General features: G+C 40.8%; 1 protein-coding gene across 5 annotated transcripts in view; it reads left to right on the forward strand.

Moving 5' to 3' along the window:
* LOC140199564 (RNA-binding Raly-like protein) overlaps positions 1-19,957 on the forward strand; it is a 1,057,088-nt gene that overhangs the window by 940,780 nt on the left and 96,351 nt on the right. For 4 of the 5 annotated variants that reach the window (XM_072261891.1, XM_072262074.1, XM_072262160.1 and 1 more), the window contains one exon: positions 9,450-9,500. In XM_072261891.1, coding sequence (XP_072117992.1) covers positions 9,450-9,500 — 51 coding nt within the window. The remainder of the gene's footprint in view (positions 1-9,449; positions 9,501-19,957) is intronic. The other variant, XM_072261979.1, reaches the window with a different exon arrangement.

Below are 19,957 nucleotides of genomic sequence, written 5' to 3' on the forward strand. Positions count from 1 at the left end.
CAGTCATGATTTTCTTGACTGAATCGCTGAAAATTAATTTCAGCATATCTTCATAAATGAAGACATAAGGAATTGATATTTCTGTGCTATGAACATAAAATTTATGTGAGCAACCAAAAATTGAGGCAGAACGTATTTTAATACCAGAGTGCATTGAGATTTAATTATTTTAGTGAAATAACTAGAACTGAACTGAAAGGCAATTTCTTCACACAAAGGTATATATGGGATGAGTTGAGAGAGGAAGTGGTTTAGGCAGATACAAACACAACCTATAAAGGTCATTTGGACAGGTACATGGATAGGAGGGATATAGGCCAAATGTGGGCAAAAGTTACAAGTCTAAGGGGGTATTTTCGTCAGCATGGACAAGTTGGGCCAAAGGGTCTCTTTCCATACTGTATTAATCTATACCCTTACTGTACAACTCTATGACAAATTTTTTCAGTTTTAGAATCAAAGAATAGGCAGCACAGAAACAGTCATCTCAGCTCAACCTGTCTATGACAACCAATTTGAATTTGAGTTGACTTTATTACATATATCCTTCACATACATGAGGAGTAAAAATCTTTACGTTACATCTCCACCGGAATGTGCAATGTGCAATTTATAGTAATTTGTAATAAATAGTATGGACAACAGGACAGTCAGTTTAGCATAGAAATATAATTGTGTCAGTGTGAAGTAATCAGTCTGATGGCCTGGTGGAAGAAACTGTCCCGGAGCCTGTTGGACCTTGCTTTTATGCTGCGATACCATTTCCTGGATGGTAGCAGCTGGAACAGTTTGTGGTTGGGGTGATGCGGGTCCCCAAAGATGCTTCAGGCTCTTTTTACACACAGGTCTTTGTTAATGTCCTGAATAGTGGGAAGTTCACATCTACAGATGCGCTGGGCTGTCCGCACCACTCTCTGCAGAGTCTGTGATTGAGGTGAGTTAAGTACAGTTCCCATATCAGGCAGTGATGCAGCCAGTCAGGATGCTGTCAATTGTGACCCTGTAGAAAGTCCTTAGGATTTGGGGACTCATGCCAAACTTCTTCAACCATCTGAGGTGAAAGAGGTGCTGTTGTGCTTTTTTCACCACACAGCTGGTATGTACAGACCACATGAGATCCTCAGTGATGTGTATGCTGAGGAACTTAAAGCTGTTCACCCTCTCAACCCCAGATCCATTGGTGTCTATAGGGATTAGCCTGTCTCCATTCCTTCTTTGTTTTTTTCTGACATTGAGAGAGAGGTTGTTTTCTTGATACCACTGTGTCAGGGGGATGACTTCTCTGTAGGCTGCCTCATTATTAAGTACCCATTTATTCTTATCCCATTTACCTTCGCTTGGGCTAAGGCTTCTATGTCTCAATGATTCAAGTGCTCATCTAGATACATGACAAGAGGGTGTACAGGTGTGAGATATGCTAACTAGCGGAGTGGTGCCACAGCAACAACCTGGCACTCAACGTCAGTAAGACGAAAGAGCTGATTGTGGACTTCAAGAAGGGTAATATGAAGGAACACATACCAATCCTCATAGAAGGATCAAAAGTGGAGAGAGTAAGCAGTTTCAAGTTCCTGGGTGACAAGATCTCTGAGGATCGAACCTGGTCCCAACATATAGATGTAATTATAAAGAAAGCAAGACAGTGGCTATACTTCATTAAGAGTGTGAAGGGATTTGCCATGTCAACAAATACACTCAAAACTTCTATAGTTGTACTGTGGAAAGCATTTTGACAGGCTGCATCACTGTCTGGTATGGAAGGGCTACTGCACAGGACCAAAATAAGCTGCAGAGGGTTGTAAATGTAGTCAGCTCCATCTTGGGTATGAGCCTAGAAAGCCCTTTTCTCACTGTTACCATCAGGTAGGAGGTACAGAAGCATGAAGACACATACTCAGTGATACAGGAACAGCTTCTTCCCTTCTGCCAATCAATTCCTAAATGGACCTTGAACCCTTGAATACTACCTCATTTCTTTTTTTAATATACAGTATTTCTGATTTTTGCACATTTTTAAATTATTATTATTTATTATTTTTTTTCTCTTCTGTATTATGTATTGCATTGAACTGATCCTGCTATGTTAACAAATTTCACGTCTCATGCCGGTGATAATAAACCTGATTCTGTTGTTAACCTAGTGATAGTTTCTACTTCATCAAGCTCTCAGGCAATGCATCCCAAACTCTAACCATCTTCTGTATGAAAATTATCTTCCTTGCATCTCCTATAAATCTCTTATTCATGATTAGATATGGTAGCATAGCAGAATTTTATTGGATCCTTCCAAGTTTATTCCTGATATCATTTTTCATACTTCTTTGAATTAACTGTGAGACTTACTGTGTTAAATATCAGCTAAAAGCTAAGTACTTTGTTGTTGATTTGAAATCATACAAAAGCTCAAAAAGGTAACAATGTTTCCTTCAGTGAAGGACACTAGTACACAAGATATAGTTAAGGTAACCTGTTGATTCATGTTCAAAGCCTCAGTCCAGTTAAGTATGTCACCACCGTCACAGAGGGTGTGTTGAGGACTGTGTACCAAACTGGAAATCATGGATGAACGAAGACATCCACTCACTACTAAGAACTAGGACTTCAGTGTTCAAATCAGTTAACCATCACATTTACAAGAAGTTAAGACCTGACCTCCGTAAAGCTACCAGAGATGCCAAGACATGATCCCAGTCCAAAATCCAGACCCAGACCGGTTATCAGTTGTGATAACATGCTATAATGGGCAACAAAACAAAGTCAGGCAGCCTCACCAACAATAGCACATTTCTTCTTGATGAGCTTAATGCATTCTATGCTCATTTTGAACAGAAGAGGAATGGAATGTCAGCACCACCTGTTGCAGAGATAAGATCAGTCTTCCAGAGAGTGAACATGAGGAAAGTAACCTTTACATTCTTGTCCACCAGATCACAATCAGTAAGGATAAGCAGCGTCATCTTTGTCGCTATTATTCACAACACTGGCGCCCACTAGCCTGTGTCCTCAGACCCTGCTTTACTCCCTGTACAATCATGTATGCATGGTCGGATTCTGCTCTAACTCCATCTACAAGTTTGCAGGTGATACCAGTATGATGAGTTGTATTTCAAATAACAGTGATTTGGAGTACAGGAGGGAGACAGAGAGCTTAGTGGAATGGTGTCATGAAAACAATCATGTCAGTAAAGCACATTAGCTGATCATCGATTTCAGGAAGTGGGCAGTGTACAGTACATGTTGCTGTTCACATCAGTAATGGCCATCCAGGTTCAATCATATTGATGCTATGGCCAAGAAAGCTCATCAGTGTTTCCAATTCCTCAGGAGGCATGTCCTCTTCAGCTCCCACCAAGTTTATCAATGCATCATAGGAAGCGTTCTATGCAGATGCATCTCGCCTTGGTTATGGCAAGTGCTCTCTCTGTAACAGCAAGAAGTTACAGAGTTGTGGACACAGCTCAGCACATCTCAGAAACCAGCTTCTCCTCCATGAATTCTGCCTTCAATTCTCACTGCTTTGGTAAAGCCGACAGCATTGTCAGACCCCAACCGCCAGGGCATTTTCTTGTCTCATCCCTCTCGTGAGGCAGATGACACAAAAGCCCAAAGTTTGTACCACCAGGTTCAGAGTCAGCTTCTTCCTGCCACTGAACAGTTTCCTACCATCAATGTATGTCCACGTAATCAAACTATGTATATCAACTAACTTATGGATTTATATTTATTGTGTTTTTTAATTATCCTGTTCTTTATTTGAGTGTGTTTTTTTTATCTGCTGCATTGCATCTGGAGTAACAATTATTTTGTTCTCCTTTACATTTTTATACTGGAAATTATATTAAACGATTTTGAGTAAGAGGAACGATTTTCCTCACAATCCACCTCATTATGTCCTTCCACTTTATTGTCTATTTGCTCTGCGCTTTCTCTGTAACTAAGTCTTTACTCTACTCTCTGTTGTGGTTTCACCTTGTAGAACCTCAATGCACTATTGTAAAGAATTTTAATCTGCATGTATGATTTGCAAGATAATTTTTTAACTGTATCTTGGTACATGTAACAATTAATAAAACAATTTACCAATTTTGTTTCCAGATTACTATTGCTGACTTATTTATTTAACTCAATTTAAATTGTTTAGCTACTGGGATTTAAAATCTTGTCCTTTAGTTATTCAGCCTGGCCTCTAGATTGCTAACAACATTATGATGTTCTATCATACTCACAAATCTAAAGCAATTTTCACATACAGAGTTTTTTTAAACCATTTTTTTTTGGCAGTTAGAACTGAATGAAACAAGATCAAGCTTATGCAAAATCAATACAGCTTATGGGGCATACTGATTCATATTGATTCAGCTAGTATTATATCTGCTCTGGAAGTAGATCATCAAATAATTAATTGAAATGTGATCACTTGAAAATAATGAACCCAATTATTCTATTTCAGGACATAGATTATCAACATTATAAATTTCTGTTAAAAATTTGGAGCCGTGGATATGTCATTTCAGAAAATTGTCCTTTTCAATGACATGCCCGTGAGTTCTTCCTGTTTCTTTGTCTGGTGGAAGGGATGAAGTGGGCATTCAGATGCCTAGCATCCTTACATCATTCTTATCTAAAATACTGTACCTTTTCGAACATCTTTTTTGTCTCTAAAATGTTTTAAGGAAATTTGTATAACTGCATACCTGCTTTGTTGAATGAAAGATTTTATTTCCCTATTTGTACTATATTGTATATAATCATCTTCACTTTTTATTCTTTAATCAACTATGTAATTTCATTCCATCCAGTTTAATTGTTTTTTAATCTATAATTTGGGTTGTCACTTAACTGCTTATTTGAAAAAGATGAGAGAAAGAATCTGTAAAATGATAAACCATCTGTCATGGTGATGTCATTGGAATTCAGAACACAATGGCTAAGCTCTTTGAAAATATATACTGTAGGTGAGTAAAAGTATTGAGAGTTGGATTTATGTCTAAGTCTTTTTTTATTAGGTATTGTCCAATGGGGAACATAGGCTTGAAAGTCTTTACCCCAAATTTCTACTTGACTTAAACATAATATAGTGAAAGGTATATTTCAAGGTTCTGAGTTTGTATTATTGGTAGCATGAATAAATTCAAGCAAACTTATTTAAATATCTCAGCAGGTGTTGGCAGTGCAAGAGGATATGGAATGATTCCTAATAGTCAATTATGTGGACTATTTATAGCATTTCTCTTGGAAAACAAATCACCCAAAGCAGGAAGTAAAGAAGATAAATGAGTAGGGCTGGAAAATAGAGAAATATACAGAATTGTGAGAAGAGTAGTCACAAAAGAACATTGAAACTCTGTTACTCTAGGGACCAATAAGAGTATTTGATGCATCACAGTAAGGATTTAGGATCATTGATGGCAATCTGTTCCTTCATCAAATCCATAGAAATGGACTGAATTATGCTATGTGAAGTATGACCTTATTAAACTCGTGGGACCCTAAAGATATTTATACTGAATTCTCATCTGCATTACTTTTACAATCTGATCATCATTAATTTGCTTTCTTTAAAGCCAAGTGTTTAAGAATACATAAATATACATTATATGTTTATCAGAATTAGAATCAGAATCAGGTTAATTATCACTGGCATACTGTATGTCATGAAACTTGTCGTACAGTAGCAGAACATTGCAATATAGAATATAGAACATAGAAAGCAGAAAACCTACAGCACAATACAGGCCCTTTGGCCCACAAAGCTGTGCTGAACATGTCCCTACCTTAGAAATTACCTAGGGTTACCCATAGCCTGTTTCTGAGCTCCATATACCTGTCTAGGAGTCTCTTAAAAGACCCTATAGTATCCACCTCCACCACTGTCGCTGGCAGCCCATTCCACGCACTCACCACTCTCTGCATAAAAAACTTACCCTGACATCTCCTCTGTACCTATTCCCCAGCAACTTTTCAAGTCTTTTCAAATCTCTTACTAGCTCTTCCTTCAGATAGTCCTGACGAAGGGTCTCGGCCTGAAACGTCGACTGTACCTCTTCCTACAGTTGCTGCCTGGCCTGCTGCGTTCACCAGCAACTTTGAAGTGTGTTGCTTGAATTTCCAGCATTTGCAGAATTCCTCGTGTTTGCGGCAATGAATAGTAAGGTAGTTTTTATGGGTTCAATCTCCATTCATATATCTAATGGCAGAGGTGAAGAAGCTGTTCCCGAATCGTTGAGTGTGTCTGTTCCCTGATGGTAGCAATGAGAAGAGGACATGCCCTGGGTGATGGATTGCACCTGGATGCTGCCTTTTTGAGGCATCACTCCTTGAAAACATCCTGAATGCTGGGGAGGCTCATGCCCATGGTGGAGCTGGCTGAGTTTACAACCGATTTCGATCCTGTGCCGTGCCACCCCTGCCCTCCCAATACCATATGGTGATGTAGCCAGTTAGCGTGCTCTCCATGTTACATCTGTAGAAATCTGCAAGTGTCTTTGGTAACATACCAAGCCTCTTCAAACTTCTGATGAAGTATAGCCGCTGTTGTGCCTTCTTTCGAACAGCATCAATAAGTTGGGCCCAGGATAGATTCTTCTCAGAGATGTTGACAGCCAGGAACTTCAAATTGCTCACCCCTTTCACTCCTGATGCCTCTATGAGGACTGGTGGTTTAGTTCAGTGCTATTTCTGTGCAATCTCATGCAGATACGTTGAAGTTATTATAACCAAATATAACTCTGATATGTGTATGCTTGTCTTCTTGGAGCAATGGCTTTTGGTTGCTTACTTTCTTCTGTCCTGGCTGGCTGTTGTAAAGTCAGTTGTTGACATAAACACTCCCAACAGTTGAATTTTCGGCTACTGCATGTGACTCCTGTCGAAGGGGGTTATAACTATGTGCATCCAGAGGGAGCAGGATGAACAAGTCACAGAGATGTACTGCAGACATCCCACCTCTCCTGGAAGTTCTGGGAGTCTCCCGCATACCGATAGTGGCTCCCTGATGCCCAGAAATTACATAAAATATCCCAGAAATAGATGTTTCTGAGAGGGAGAGGGAGCATTCTGATTGGTCTCTCTTCGTGCTAAGAGTGGTCCCCAACCACCGGACTGCGAGGAAACAATATGATTTGGGATATGAAACAATATGAGTCAGCTGTACCTTTCCTCATTCCCTGTCACTCACTGTTGAATTTTAACGCACACGAGGTCATCAGTGACGCAAGACGTGCAAAGGAATGGGTTTGTGACCCATTTGTGAATGTCTCCGGTGAATCATCCATGTCAGCGCGGGAAAAAGATCAACTCCTCCAGCTTGCGAATGACGACGGGCTGAAAGTATGTTTGACATAACATCTCTGCTGGCATTCTGGATCAAAGTCAAGGCTGAATATCCTGAGAAAGCCACGAAAGCACTGAAAATGTTGCTTCCATTTCCAACATATTTCTGCAAAGTGGAGTTTTCTGCAATGAAAGCAACAAAAACTAAATTGCGGAATAGACTGGACATAAGGAACCCCATTTGAGTATCGTTGTCTCCCATCACCCCTCGATGGGACCGTGTTGTTGCAGGGAAACAAGCCCAGGGCTCCCACTGATTCAGCGATATTGGTGTGTTGCAATGATTTTATATGTTCATACAAGGAAAATATGCACTGTGTGTTTAATATCCAAACGTTACTTAAAATGTTGTGATGCTATTGACTTGTAAGTGACTTATCAGTGGTCTCCACCCTCCAGGCCGCAAAGAATACAGCGGTGGCCGGAACGTACCCAGCACATCTTTAAGAAAAAATCCGTAATAAACAAGCTAATTAATTAGGTGCCACCCGGCACCTAATCAATTAGCTTGTTTATTTCGGCTTTTTTCTTAAAGATGTGCTGGGTGCGTTGCGGTCACCGCTGTATTCTTTGCGGCCTGGAGGTTTGGGACCACTGTTATAATTGACTTATCACTATATTCATGTGAGGAAAATATGCGCTGTGTGTTTAGTATTAAATTCGGTAGATAAACCCCTTTAGAAACAAATTTGTGTGTATTAGTCATTTACAAGTGACTTACAGTTGACTTATCACCTATATTCCGGTCGTGTTTAACACCCCTCCCCCCCCCCCCCCCCCCGGGTTGGCTGGTCCGCAAGAATATTGTCAATATTAAACTGGTGCGCGGTGGAAAAATGGTTGGGGACCCCTGATTTAGACTAGCTGGCTGGCTGCCAAGGAGCTACGCTATTGATGTCCTACGTGATGAGGCCAAACTCACTGTAGACTTGCTTAAAGTTGTAATAGGATATACATGATAATATAATATAAGTACATATTTTAATTTCACACTTGCTGCATATACCCAACTTGGTTTACAGATTAGACAAAATCATTAAACAAAGTATTACATACACCCTTGGAGGTCGACGGGGTGGAGGGGGGGATAAGGGGTTGTGGGGGCGAGGGTGCTACCTCCCTGAAATGAGTTTTTGCAGGGTGGGATGTCTGGTACTGAATGACTTTCTTATTGACATTGTAACCTTCAAAAAAGAGTCAGATAAATATAGTGATGTAGGTGAGTTTGGTACTAACACAATTGTTTTACTTAAGGCTCTATGCAGACTTAGTAAATTGAACAATTGCTTCCTATGGACCTTCTCAAAGCTGACAGGATACTGCTTTAAATTCGCACATAGTTACAATGATGTCATTGATCCCTAGCTGCAGTTTTAAATCTAGGCCAGAATGGGAGTTGATGTAACCTTCTCACCCTTTGAAGGCCTGTCAAGAGTAAATCTGAAATGGCAGTGTCCTTCAAAAGCCTTTTTATTTGACTCTGTAGGACTTGGCAGACGAATGTGCCTCAGGGAAAGTTCTGCACCATAACACTCAGAGTGGTACTCCTTCATGTTTTCTTCATGACTTTTGATGTACACCAATCACAGCTCTGAACACACTTGGGATCTCTGGCAGTTGCCCTAAGTCTGCAGGTCAGGAGTTTTACATTAATCTGAGTTTACAGTAGCTCTCATTCACTCTCCAGGTAACCTGAATTAAATGAATGCTTTCACTGGAGACACAGAAATGTACTTGTTTGATGATAAGATGACCTTAAGAGCAAGTCTGAAAAGACGGCACATCTTAAATAAAAATTATGGATGCTGGATATTTAAAAGAAAATCAGAACTTTTTAGAAATGCACAGAACAAACTTTCAGCAAGTTTAACATATTTTCATCTGAATTGAAAAATCTGGAGGGGTATACAAGATGTCCAAGGGTGTGTCTCTAGCATTTCCTGCTTTCTCTGTATCTTTCATGTTACAACTGTTAATTTGCCACCTACCTTTCTGTGTACTGTTATTTTCTGCATGTATTCAATGTCATCAGAAGTAATGCAATCTATCTCTTTAAGCTTGGAAAATGGGTTGTTATTCTGCAGCATCTCATTAAAGTTGTTTTCTCCCTTTTTCAGCAGTGGTTACGACTTTGACTATGATTATTACAGAGATGATTTCTACAGTAGGTATGTACGCTCTTTACATTTTTACTTGGCACAAAATATGTTATTGTACAGTGTAAATTTATAAATGAACAATAACTAGCACATGACCTTATGCTGTCATTGCAAACTCAAGGGCAATTAAGCCCTGCAAGAATGATTGAGAGATCAATGAAAATAAGAAAGCAAAGTCAGTTCAAAAACATGTCAGAATTATGCTGTGTTATGTCAAAATTATCCTGAAGAGGAGCAATTCATAGTTTTGCGTAACCATTAAAATTAAGTAAAACTGTAAAAAAAAACTTTGGAGAAATGTGCTTTATCATTCATGGGGTATATTTGGCACAACTGTAACAGGTATATAGATGGGTTTATATAAATCTTGTCATAAAAGTTCTCAGTTGCTCATAAACAAAGCCTGAAGGAATATCATCTTCATCAGGCTTGACAACATTCAAAATACAACAGGCCACTTGACTGATACTCTACCCAGCACTTAGCTATTTATTCTTGTTAGCACTGACACACAATGACTGCAGGGGTGTGTAATCCACAAAACGTTCAGTAGTTACTAGTGTTTAGACCACTCCCACAGCACCCTCCATCACCATAGAAGAGGAAGGCTTCAGCATTATGGGGATACCATCACCTGCAGATTCTCCTTCAAGTTGCACACCATTTTGACTTGGAAATGTCCTTCATTGTTATTGGATGTAAATCCTAGATCTCCACACTCACCAACACTATGAGAGGGCTTTCTTGAAAAATACTGCAATGGGTTAAGAATGTAGCTTACCATCACCTTCCAATTACAGATGTTGAACTTGCTGACTAGATATATCAGGGGTAATCTAAAACATTTGAATATTGTTGGAGATGTATAGCAAGTATAGACCAGTTATGCTTTCTGTACAGTAGAAGGGTTCTGGGGTGTAAAAAACACAGATCTAGGCACTGCCCTGTTCTACCAGTCACATTATCCAGTTGAATTTCCCCATCACCAACCCCACTTCCCCCCTCACTCAACCCTAATTTTTGACTTGATTGTTCCAGGGGGGTAATCTTTTATAAAACCAAGCAGCCAGTTCTGAGAAGCCCCTATAGTAGTATTCTTGAGCAAGGATAATTGATTGCAATCAACTCAGCTATCTTCCTATGTGTTAAACGTGACTCACAAAACAAAACTTTTGTTTTGGGGGGGGGTGCTCCTTGATGTCACAGTCTGACAAATATAATCTTAACATTCAGGGAAGTCACCTTCACCTCAGTCCTAGACCGTTTTTTTGTTCTCATTTGGATCCACATTATATTGAGATCTGGTGCTCAGTGAGCATGCTGAGCCAGAAATGAAGATAAGGAAAAAGATTAATGGGGAATCTGGTGTCTTGGCAGCATTACCAGCAACACAGTACCTTCCTGTTCTTTGCTGATCATTAAGAGCACACCAATATTGGTCTGATTGGATTTATGGATAGAAAATACCACTGAAATTAGATCCCTTATTGTCAGGATGCTGGTATATTGCTTTATTGGGTGAACTTAACAAGAAGCATGGCATGTAGTGGAGAACAAAAATTCAGCATTGCAAATGATAAAGCTCGTGTGCTTTGTTGTATCCAGTATACTCACCAACTCCTTGAAATAATGCAGGGTGAAATAAAATAGTAGAAGGCCAGCTTCTGAGATAGTGGAGACTGCAAAAGGGAACTAAATGGATCATTCACTCAAATTCAAAAGTGGTTGGTAATGTTTCAAAATTATTATTTTCAAAGATTCAAAGGTACAATTTAATGTCAGAAAAATGTATACAATATACATCCTGAAATGCCTTTTCTTCACAACCATCCATGAAAACAGAGGAGTGCCCCAAAGAATGAATGACAGTTAAATGTTAGAGCCCCTAAGTCACCCTCCAGTTCCCCCCTCCCGCGTGTAAGCGACGTTCCCCCGTCCTCCCCCCACCGGCAAAAAAAAAAGATCAGCACCTGGAGGTCCAGCTTTTCAGCTTCCTACCCAAATCCCTGAATTCTCTCTTCAGGACCTCCTCCCTTTTTTTACCTGTCATTGGTACCAACATGTACCAAGACTTCTGGCTGTTCACGCTCTCCGTTCGCAATACTTTGCACCCAATCCGAGACATCCTGTACCCTGGCACCTGGGAGACAACACACCATGCAGATAATTCTATCAGGCTGAGAGAACCTCCTGTCTATTCCCCTCACTATGGAATCTCCTATGGCTACCGTATTCCTCATCTTCTTCTCTCCCTTCTGCACCATGGAACCAGGCTCAGTGCCAGAGACCTGATCGCCATGGTCCTCCTCTGTCAGGTCACTCCCCTCAACAGCATCCAAAATGAGATAATGACTACTGAGGGGGATGGCCACAGGGGTGCTCTCTACTATCTGAGCACTTCCCATCCCTTCCATGACAGTCACCACTATCTAACTCCTGCAGCCTTGGGGTGACTAACTCCCTCGAGATCCTATCTATCTCCTGTTCACTCTCCCTAATAAGTTGTAGGTCATCAAGCCGTAGCTCCAGATCCCTAACATGGTCTCTCAGGAGCTGCATCTCAGTGCACCTGGTGCAGATGTGGCCATCTGGGAAACTGGAAGATTCACAGGATTCCCACATCTGACACCCAGAGCAAAGAACTAATCCTACAGGCGTGCTCTTTATTCCTCTAAATAAAAATGGAAATTAAAAAAAAACGAAGTCCACTTACCCACTTACCTCGCCGAAGCCCGAATAACCCAAAGCCTTACCACTCTGCCTCAGATCACTCCATCGATGACCGCTCTGCTAGGCAGTGTCTCCCTTTTATGCCTGAACCTTCCCTGCTATCTAACTCACGGTTGGTGCTCCAGTTATAGCCACTGATAGGCCACGTCTAATGGACAAACACTCTCAAAGCTCCCTTTTTAAATAACTGCTGCCAACCTGTGAGTAATCCCTTTTGGTAAAGCTCTGTTGACAGCGCTGATAGGCCACGTACAAAGAATGGAAGATGCTGGATAGACTCAGGACTACAGGCAACATATGTGAAAAGGGAAAGTGAGTTAAAAATTTCAGATTAAACATATGATAAAGATTCTTCCACTTGAAATACTCACCCTTTCTCTTTCAACAGATAAAGGTTATAGAAAACAACAGCACAGGAACAGGCCTTGACTTTAATGGGGCTCCTTGATGTCACAGACTGACAAGTGCTATCTGTGCCGAGCATGATGCCAAATTAAACTAACCACTCCTGCCTGCACATGGCCCATGTCCATATTTTCTCTGCATATTCATGTGGCTGGCTAAAATTCTCTCAAATACCACTGCTCTTTCTGCTTCCACCACCACTCCTGGCCATATGTTCCAGGCACCAACCACAATCTGTGGAAGAAAAATGCTACCATGTATATCTCCTTTAAACATCTCCACCCCTCACTTTAAACCTATGCCCTCTAGCATTTGACATTTGTGGGGAAAAAAAATCAAGAACATCGAACAGCATAGCACAGGGACAAGCCCCTTGGCCCACAATGCTGTGTTGAACCAGTTAAACTGGTAAATGCCTAACTAAATGAATCGCTTTTGCCTGCACGATGTCCATATCCCTTTATTCTCTGTACATTCATGTGTTCATCTAAGAGTCTCTTAAATGTCACTATCATATTTACTTCCACATCACCCCTGGCATTGCATTCCAGTCACCCATCAATCTCTGCATTTAAAACAAAAATTGCCCTGCACATCTGTGTTTGAACTTATCCCACCTCACTTTAAATATCCTACGGTATTAGACATTTCAACTCTGGTGTAAAGAAACTAGCTATCTACTATATCAATACCTCTTTTAATCTTATAAACTGCTATGAGGTCTCTCCTCAGCCTCCGCAGCTTCAGAGAAAACAATCCAAAATTGCCTAACCTCTCTTAATAGCACATGGACTCTAATCCAGTTAGCAACCTCTTCTGACCCTCTCTAAAACCTCCACTTCCTTCCTAAAATGGGGCAAGCAGAATTAAATGCCATACTAAAGATGCAGTTTTTAAAGCTTTATAGTTTTATAAAGCTCCAAGACCTTCATTGTAATTATATATGTTTCTGCTATCTTCTTTGGCGGTTCATTCCAGATACATTTGAACAGTTTTCCTCACCACCACGCCCACTTTCCAGTCTATCTCCAGTCCTCCCATTTCTCTTTCTCCTTCTGATCCAGATCCACCCTCAGTCCTAATGCTGTTATATAATTTTATATAACTTCTCAACACTTCAACTTAGTGCCTTGACTAATAAGGTCAAGCATGCCATAAGTCTCCTTTACCATCTTACCAACATGTGAAGCTATTTCCAAGGAATTTTGAACATGGATCCCCAAGATTCCTCTGTTTCTTTACTGACAAAGGTCTTGCCATTCACAGTGTACTATTCCTTTACATTTGCAACACCTCACACTTAGCCTGGTTAAATTCTACCTGCCATTTCTCTGCACAAATCTGCAACTGCTTTCTGTCCACCTATATACCTGGTCTTCTACACTATGCCCAAAATCCTTTTGTTTCATAAATTTGTATGTTTTACTAGGTAAACTGAAAACCAGTAAAATGAATAAATTCCCTTTTGAAACTGCAAACGACAAATGATTTTAAAACTGCTGAAGCAAAATATAAAAGATATTTAGCAAAGAAACTTTACTCATTTAAAAATAGCATGAATGGTAGACAAAAATGCAAACAACAAAAAAAAAATTAGCTTGTTGGTCAAATTCAAATGCAATTTGTCATCTAACTCTAGGATGGAACCAGCACTGATTTTGGGCAGCCTCCCACAAACGTGAGCTGAACTTGATGCCACAGAATCATTGTCAGCTAAAATGGCAAATTTATTTGTGGAATATACTTCAGTGATGTGTGATTCACCATTTAACTAGTTCTCCTCCATGTACTTCAAATTTGGCCACCATACATTCTGCTTTTTCCATGTATATTGAGTAATGCAAATGTGTACACAAATAAAATGCAAAAATCCAGAATTCCAGATTCTGGGTGTTTAAAAAAATCAAAATTTAAAAATTTTGAAATAGAAACAATTGAACCAATTGCCAAAAGAGACTAATAATCACCAATGCTTTCTCTTTAATGTTTTGGGTTATTTTTACATTTCTGAACACTCTGAGAGCCCGGGACTTTGGAACAGTGTGCTGGGACGAACTGCATATACTGAGTTTACTGAACAGGCCCTTCAGTTTAACTCATCCAGGTCAACAATGTGCCCACCTATGCCAGTTCCATTTCGCTGTTTTGGTCCCGTATCAGTCAAAACCTTTCCGATCCATGCACCTATCTAATGCTTTTTCAATATTGTAATTATATGTAACACACACAAAACGCTGGTGAACACAGCAGGCCAGGCAGCATCTATAGGAAGAGGTACGGTTGACGTTTCGGGCCGAGGCTCTTCGTCAGGACTAACTGAAAGAAGAGATAGTAAGAGATTTGAAAGTGGGAGGGGGAGATCCGAAATGATAGGAGAAGACAGGAGGGGGAGGGATGGAGCTAAGAGCTGGAAAGTTGATTGGCAAAAGGGATACCAGGCTGGAGAAGGGAGAGGATCATGGGACGGGAGGCCTAGGGAGAAAGAAAGGGGGAGGGGAGCATCAGAGGAAGATATAGTGAGAGGAACAGAGGGAGAAAAAAGAGAGAGAAAATAAATAGATGAATGAATGAATGAATGAAGGAAGGAAGGAAGGAAGGAATGAAGGACAGGGTAAGAAGGGGAGGAGATGCATTAATGGAAGTTAGAGAAGTCAATGTTCATGCCATCAGGTTGGAGGCTACCCAGACGGAATATAAGGTGTTGTTCCTCCAACCTGAGTGTGGCTTCATCTTGACAGTAGAGGCCATGGATGGACATATCAGAATGGGAATGGGATGTGGAATTAAAATGTGTGGCCACTGGGAGATCCTGCTTTCTCTGGCGCACAGAGCATAAGTGTTCAGCAAAACGGTCTCCTGATCTGCGTTGGGTCTCGCCAAAATATAGAAGGCCGCATCGGGAGCATCAGACGCAGTATATCACCCCAACCGACTCACAGGTGATGTGTTGCCTCACCTGGATGGACTGTCTGGGGTCCTGAATGGTGGTGAGGGAGGAAGTGTAAGGGCATGTGTAGCACTTGTTCCACTTACAAGGATAAGTGCCGGGAGGGAGATCCGTGTCTCTGCCACCTCCTCATGAAGTTAATTCCAGATAGTTTGAACAGTTCTCCCCACCACCACCATCACCCATCATTTTCAATCCATCTTCAGTCCTCCTATTTCTCTCTCTCCTTCTGATCTCACTCCATTCTCAGCCTTAATGCTGAGTTTCAACCCAGAACATCAAAAATTCTCTCCGTATACTGATGCAGCCTGGCCAGCTGAGTTCCTCTAGCAAATTTTTACACTAGCTTCTAACATCTGCAGTCTCTTGTCTTTTCATTCCAGATCCCTACTATTTTCTGTGTGGAAAAACTCAGATCATCTTTAAATGTTTCTCCTCTCACCTTATATCTCTGTCCTGTTTTGAAATTGCCTACACTGGAAAAAAAATATCTGCCCTATTGATTCCTCTCATGATCTTATAAGCCACAATAATGTTATCCTCAGCCTCTTTGCTCCAGACAAAATCATCCCAACCTATCCAATCTCTCTTCATAATTCAAGCTCTCCAGTCTTGGTAACTTCACTCTCTCTACCTAAATCAACCTCCTTGCAGTGTGGCAACCAGAATTACACACACTCCTCCAAATGCATCTCATATAACTGTTACATGACATCCCAGCACCTGTGGTCAATGCCCTGAATGATGCAAGCAAGCATGCCATGTGCCCTTTTCATCACCCTACTACTGATGATGCTATTCTCAGGGAAGATTGTACTTATAGTCTTAGATACTAGTGTTCAACAGCTCTTCTTGAAACACTACCATTAACTGTGTATGTCCTGCCTTGCCTTAAATTCTCAAAGTGTGCCACTTCATACCTGCCTTCAGAGACAGCAGCTTACAGAGTCACACAACAGAGGAATGAGCCCTTCTGCCCAACATTTCAATGCTGACATTTTGACTACCTACAGAAATCTAATTTGCCTGCGTTAGGACCTTATCCTTCTATCTTGTCTTCTCTATTTAAGTGTCTCCTAAATGTAGTATTGCATCTGATTCCACCATATCCTCTGGTAGTGACTTCTGGGTATCAAGCACTCTGTAGAAAGCTTACCTCTCAGATCCACTTTAAAACAAATTCTTCTCATCTTGATCTACGTCCTATCTCCCATCTTTTGTTATCCCTACCACAGAAAAGAGACGTTCACTATCCACCCATTCGATGTCTCGCATGATCTCATATACTTGTTTCAGATCACCCTTCCGGTAAAAAAGAAACCTGGGCGATCTAAATATTCCCAAAAAGTTAAGTACTCCAATCCAGGCTACACTCTGGTAAATTTTCTTTGAATTCTCTCCAGCACAATTACATTCTTATAGTGCAGCGACCAGAACTGCACAAAATATTCTTAGTGTTTTGTAAGATTATGATGTAACCTCCCAACTCTAAAGTCTATGCCCTGACCCATGAAGGCCAGCAGACCAAATGTCTTCTTTACCACCTTTTCTACGTGTGATGCTACTTTCAATGAACTATGGACTTAACGCCATTTAGTCTCTCTGTTCATTAACATTCCTCAGTGCCCTACCTTTTGCTGTATATATTTCACCTCTATTTGACCTCACGCATTATTTAAGAATGAGATAAATAGGTTTCTACGGGCTTCAAGGTATCAAGGGGTATATGGCAGAGTGGAGCATGGCATTGAGATAGAGATACAGCCCTGATCACGTTCAATAATGGATTGGACCTGAAGGGCTAAATGGTCTACTTCTCCTCCTAGTCTTCCACATTTCTACTTTAATCTTTTTATGATGTCAGAGTGGGACTTGTTGGAGTCTTCTTGCGAAGAACTGATATGGATTCAGTGGTCTACCTGGCCTCCTTCCTTGGTATAACCCTTCTGAGATTGTATGAACTATGAACAGAGGGATAGGAAGGGACCATTCAGCTCCTCAACCCCATTCTACCTCTTATAAGACCATGGATGATCATTATTCTAATTTAATTTACCATCTCTAATCAATAAGGAAATATTTGGGCAGATAACCTAAGGTTTGGTCAATGGAGTTATTTATAAGGCAGCAATTTAAAAAGAGTATAAATGATAGCCTCTGCAGATGAAGGCAATAAAAATCTGAGATGAGAAATGAGGTTTTAGTCAGAGGGTGGTAAATCTGTGGAATTCATTGCCATGAGCGGCTGTGGAGGCCAAGTCATTGGGTGCATTTAAGGCAGAGATAAATAGGTACTTGATTAGCCAGGGCATCAAAGGGTATGGGGAGAAGGCAGGGGAGCGGGGATGACAGGAAGAATTGGATCAGCCCATGATTGAATGGCGGAGCAGACTCAAAGGGCCGAATGGTCTACTTCTGCTTCTATATTTTATGGTCCTATAGGCAGAGCTAGAGAGAAAGTTTGGCAGGTCAAGGAGCTTTGGGAGATTTGACGTATAGAGAAGGGTCAAAGATGGGTTGAATGGCCTAGGGCTCACAACATAGGGTCAATTCCGACTTTCGGTTCTGGCTGAATAGTGCTTATATGTTCTCCCTGTATCTGGTGTTTGCCTGGGTACTCGGGTTTTCTTCTACATCTGGTAGATTATTTGATGACTGTAAATTGCCTCTAGCGGGTAAGTGAGTGTTGGAATATGGGTGAGGTGTGGGGAGGTAGTTGATGTGAGGGTAGAGAGAATAGGTTACGGTGGAATTTCCATCATGTCCAGGTCAGCCCATGCTTGAGACTGAGTGTGTCATGGACAGCAAACTTTAGCTGCTTATTATTTGAGAAAGTGAGTGTGGGTGAGAGAGGGACTGGGTGACTGCCAGACAAACAGAAAAAAAAGGACAGGGGAGCTTGCTGTCTAACCAGTATTTGGTTACGAGTTCCAAAGGGAGAAGGTGTTTCCTCTGAAGAGTATTGTTGCAGATCTAACCATCAGTGGCTGTACTTCATTGGAAAGGTAGAGAAAACTCAAAAGAGGAACAGTTAGTGAAGTAAGTAAAACAGATGGAATTTCTGCATTGCAACCTTGTTTTACGGATTATGCATTGTCATCCAAAGGCCAGGGACAAGGATGTAACTGAGTGGTGGCGTTTAGAAGGGGAAGGGTGAAGCAGAATCTGTGATCCACAGTCATACTGCTGACATGGTTACAAAATTGGATGAGCTTCTGTAAGAAGATTTTAAGAAGTCAGGAATGAAATTAGAGCATGATCGCACTGGAGAAGGCCCAGAGGCAATTCGACAGGATGTTCCCTGGGATGGAAAGTTTCAGTTACGAAGGAAGACTAGAGAGACTGGGTTTGTTTTCTTTCGAGCAAAGGAGACTGAGGTGAAACATGATTAAGATATTATGAGGAGCATAGATAGGGAAAATAGTAGGAAATCTTTCCCCATGACAGAAGAATCTCAGGCTGAAGAAATAGGGTTAAGGTGAGGAGTATGAGGGTTAAAGGGATCTGAGATTTTTTTTAACCCAAAGGGTGTAGAGAATGGTTGAGGTCTAGAATGGGTAACATAACTGCTGGTGGAGGCAGATGCTTGCACTACAAGCCGAGTAAAAAAATGAAACGTGTTAGACATACATAAACATAGAAAATAGGTGCAGGAGTAGGCCATTCGACCCTTCGAGCCTGCATCGCCATTCAGTATGATCATGGCTGATCATCCAACTCAGAACCCTGTACCAGCCTTCCCTCCTTACCCCCTGATCCCTTTAGCCACAAGGACCATATCTAACTCCCTCTTAAATATAGCCAATGAACTGGCCTCAACTGTTTCCTGTGGCAGAGAATTCCACAGACTCACCACTCTCTGTGTGAAGAAGTTTTTCCTAATCTCGGTCCTAAAAGGCTTCCCTTTTATCCTCAAACTGTGACCCCTCGTTCTGGACTTCCCCAACATCGGGAACAATCTTCCTGCATCTAGCCTGTCCAAACCCTTTAGGATTTTATACGTTTTATACGTTTATAAAGAATAAAAGAAAATCGAATAAATGGTTATGTTTATTAGAGATCAAAATTAATACTTTGGAGCACCTATTTTCAAAAATGGCATTGATGAAGTTCACATTATAGTTAAAAACACTGGGTGTGTAATATTGGATAGGATAAGTGTAGTGGAAAAGAAAGCTGCAATGTGATTTACTTCTTGAAAGTAAATAAATTTCCAAGTCCAGATGAAATATGATCCCGGCTGCTTAAAGAAACAGAGACCGATCCGCCTTGGATTCTCTACCCCGCTGTAGTGGATTCATAGTATTGGATTTGCAAGGCCACTGCCATTTTTTGTGAATACATTTGATATGTGTGTAATGCTGATATTGTATCCTATGCTTAG

This window comes from Mobula birostris, chromosome 1, assembly GCF_030028105.1.
Source record: "Mobula birostris isolate sMobBir1 chromosome 1, sMobBir1.hap1, whole genome shotgun sequence".
In the NCBI taxonomy this organism is placed as follows: Eukaryota; Metazoa; Chordata; class Chondrichthyes; order Myliobatiformes; family Myliobatidae; genus Mobula; species Mobula birostris.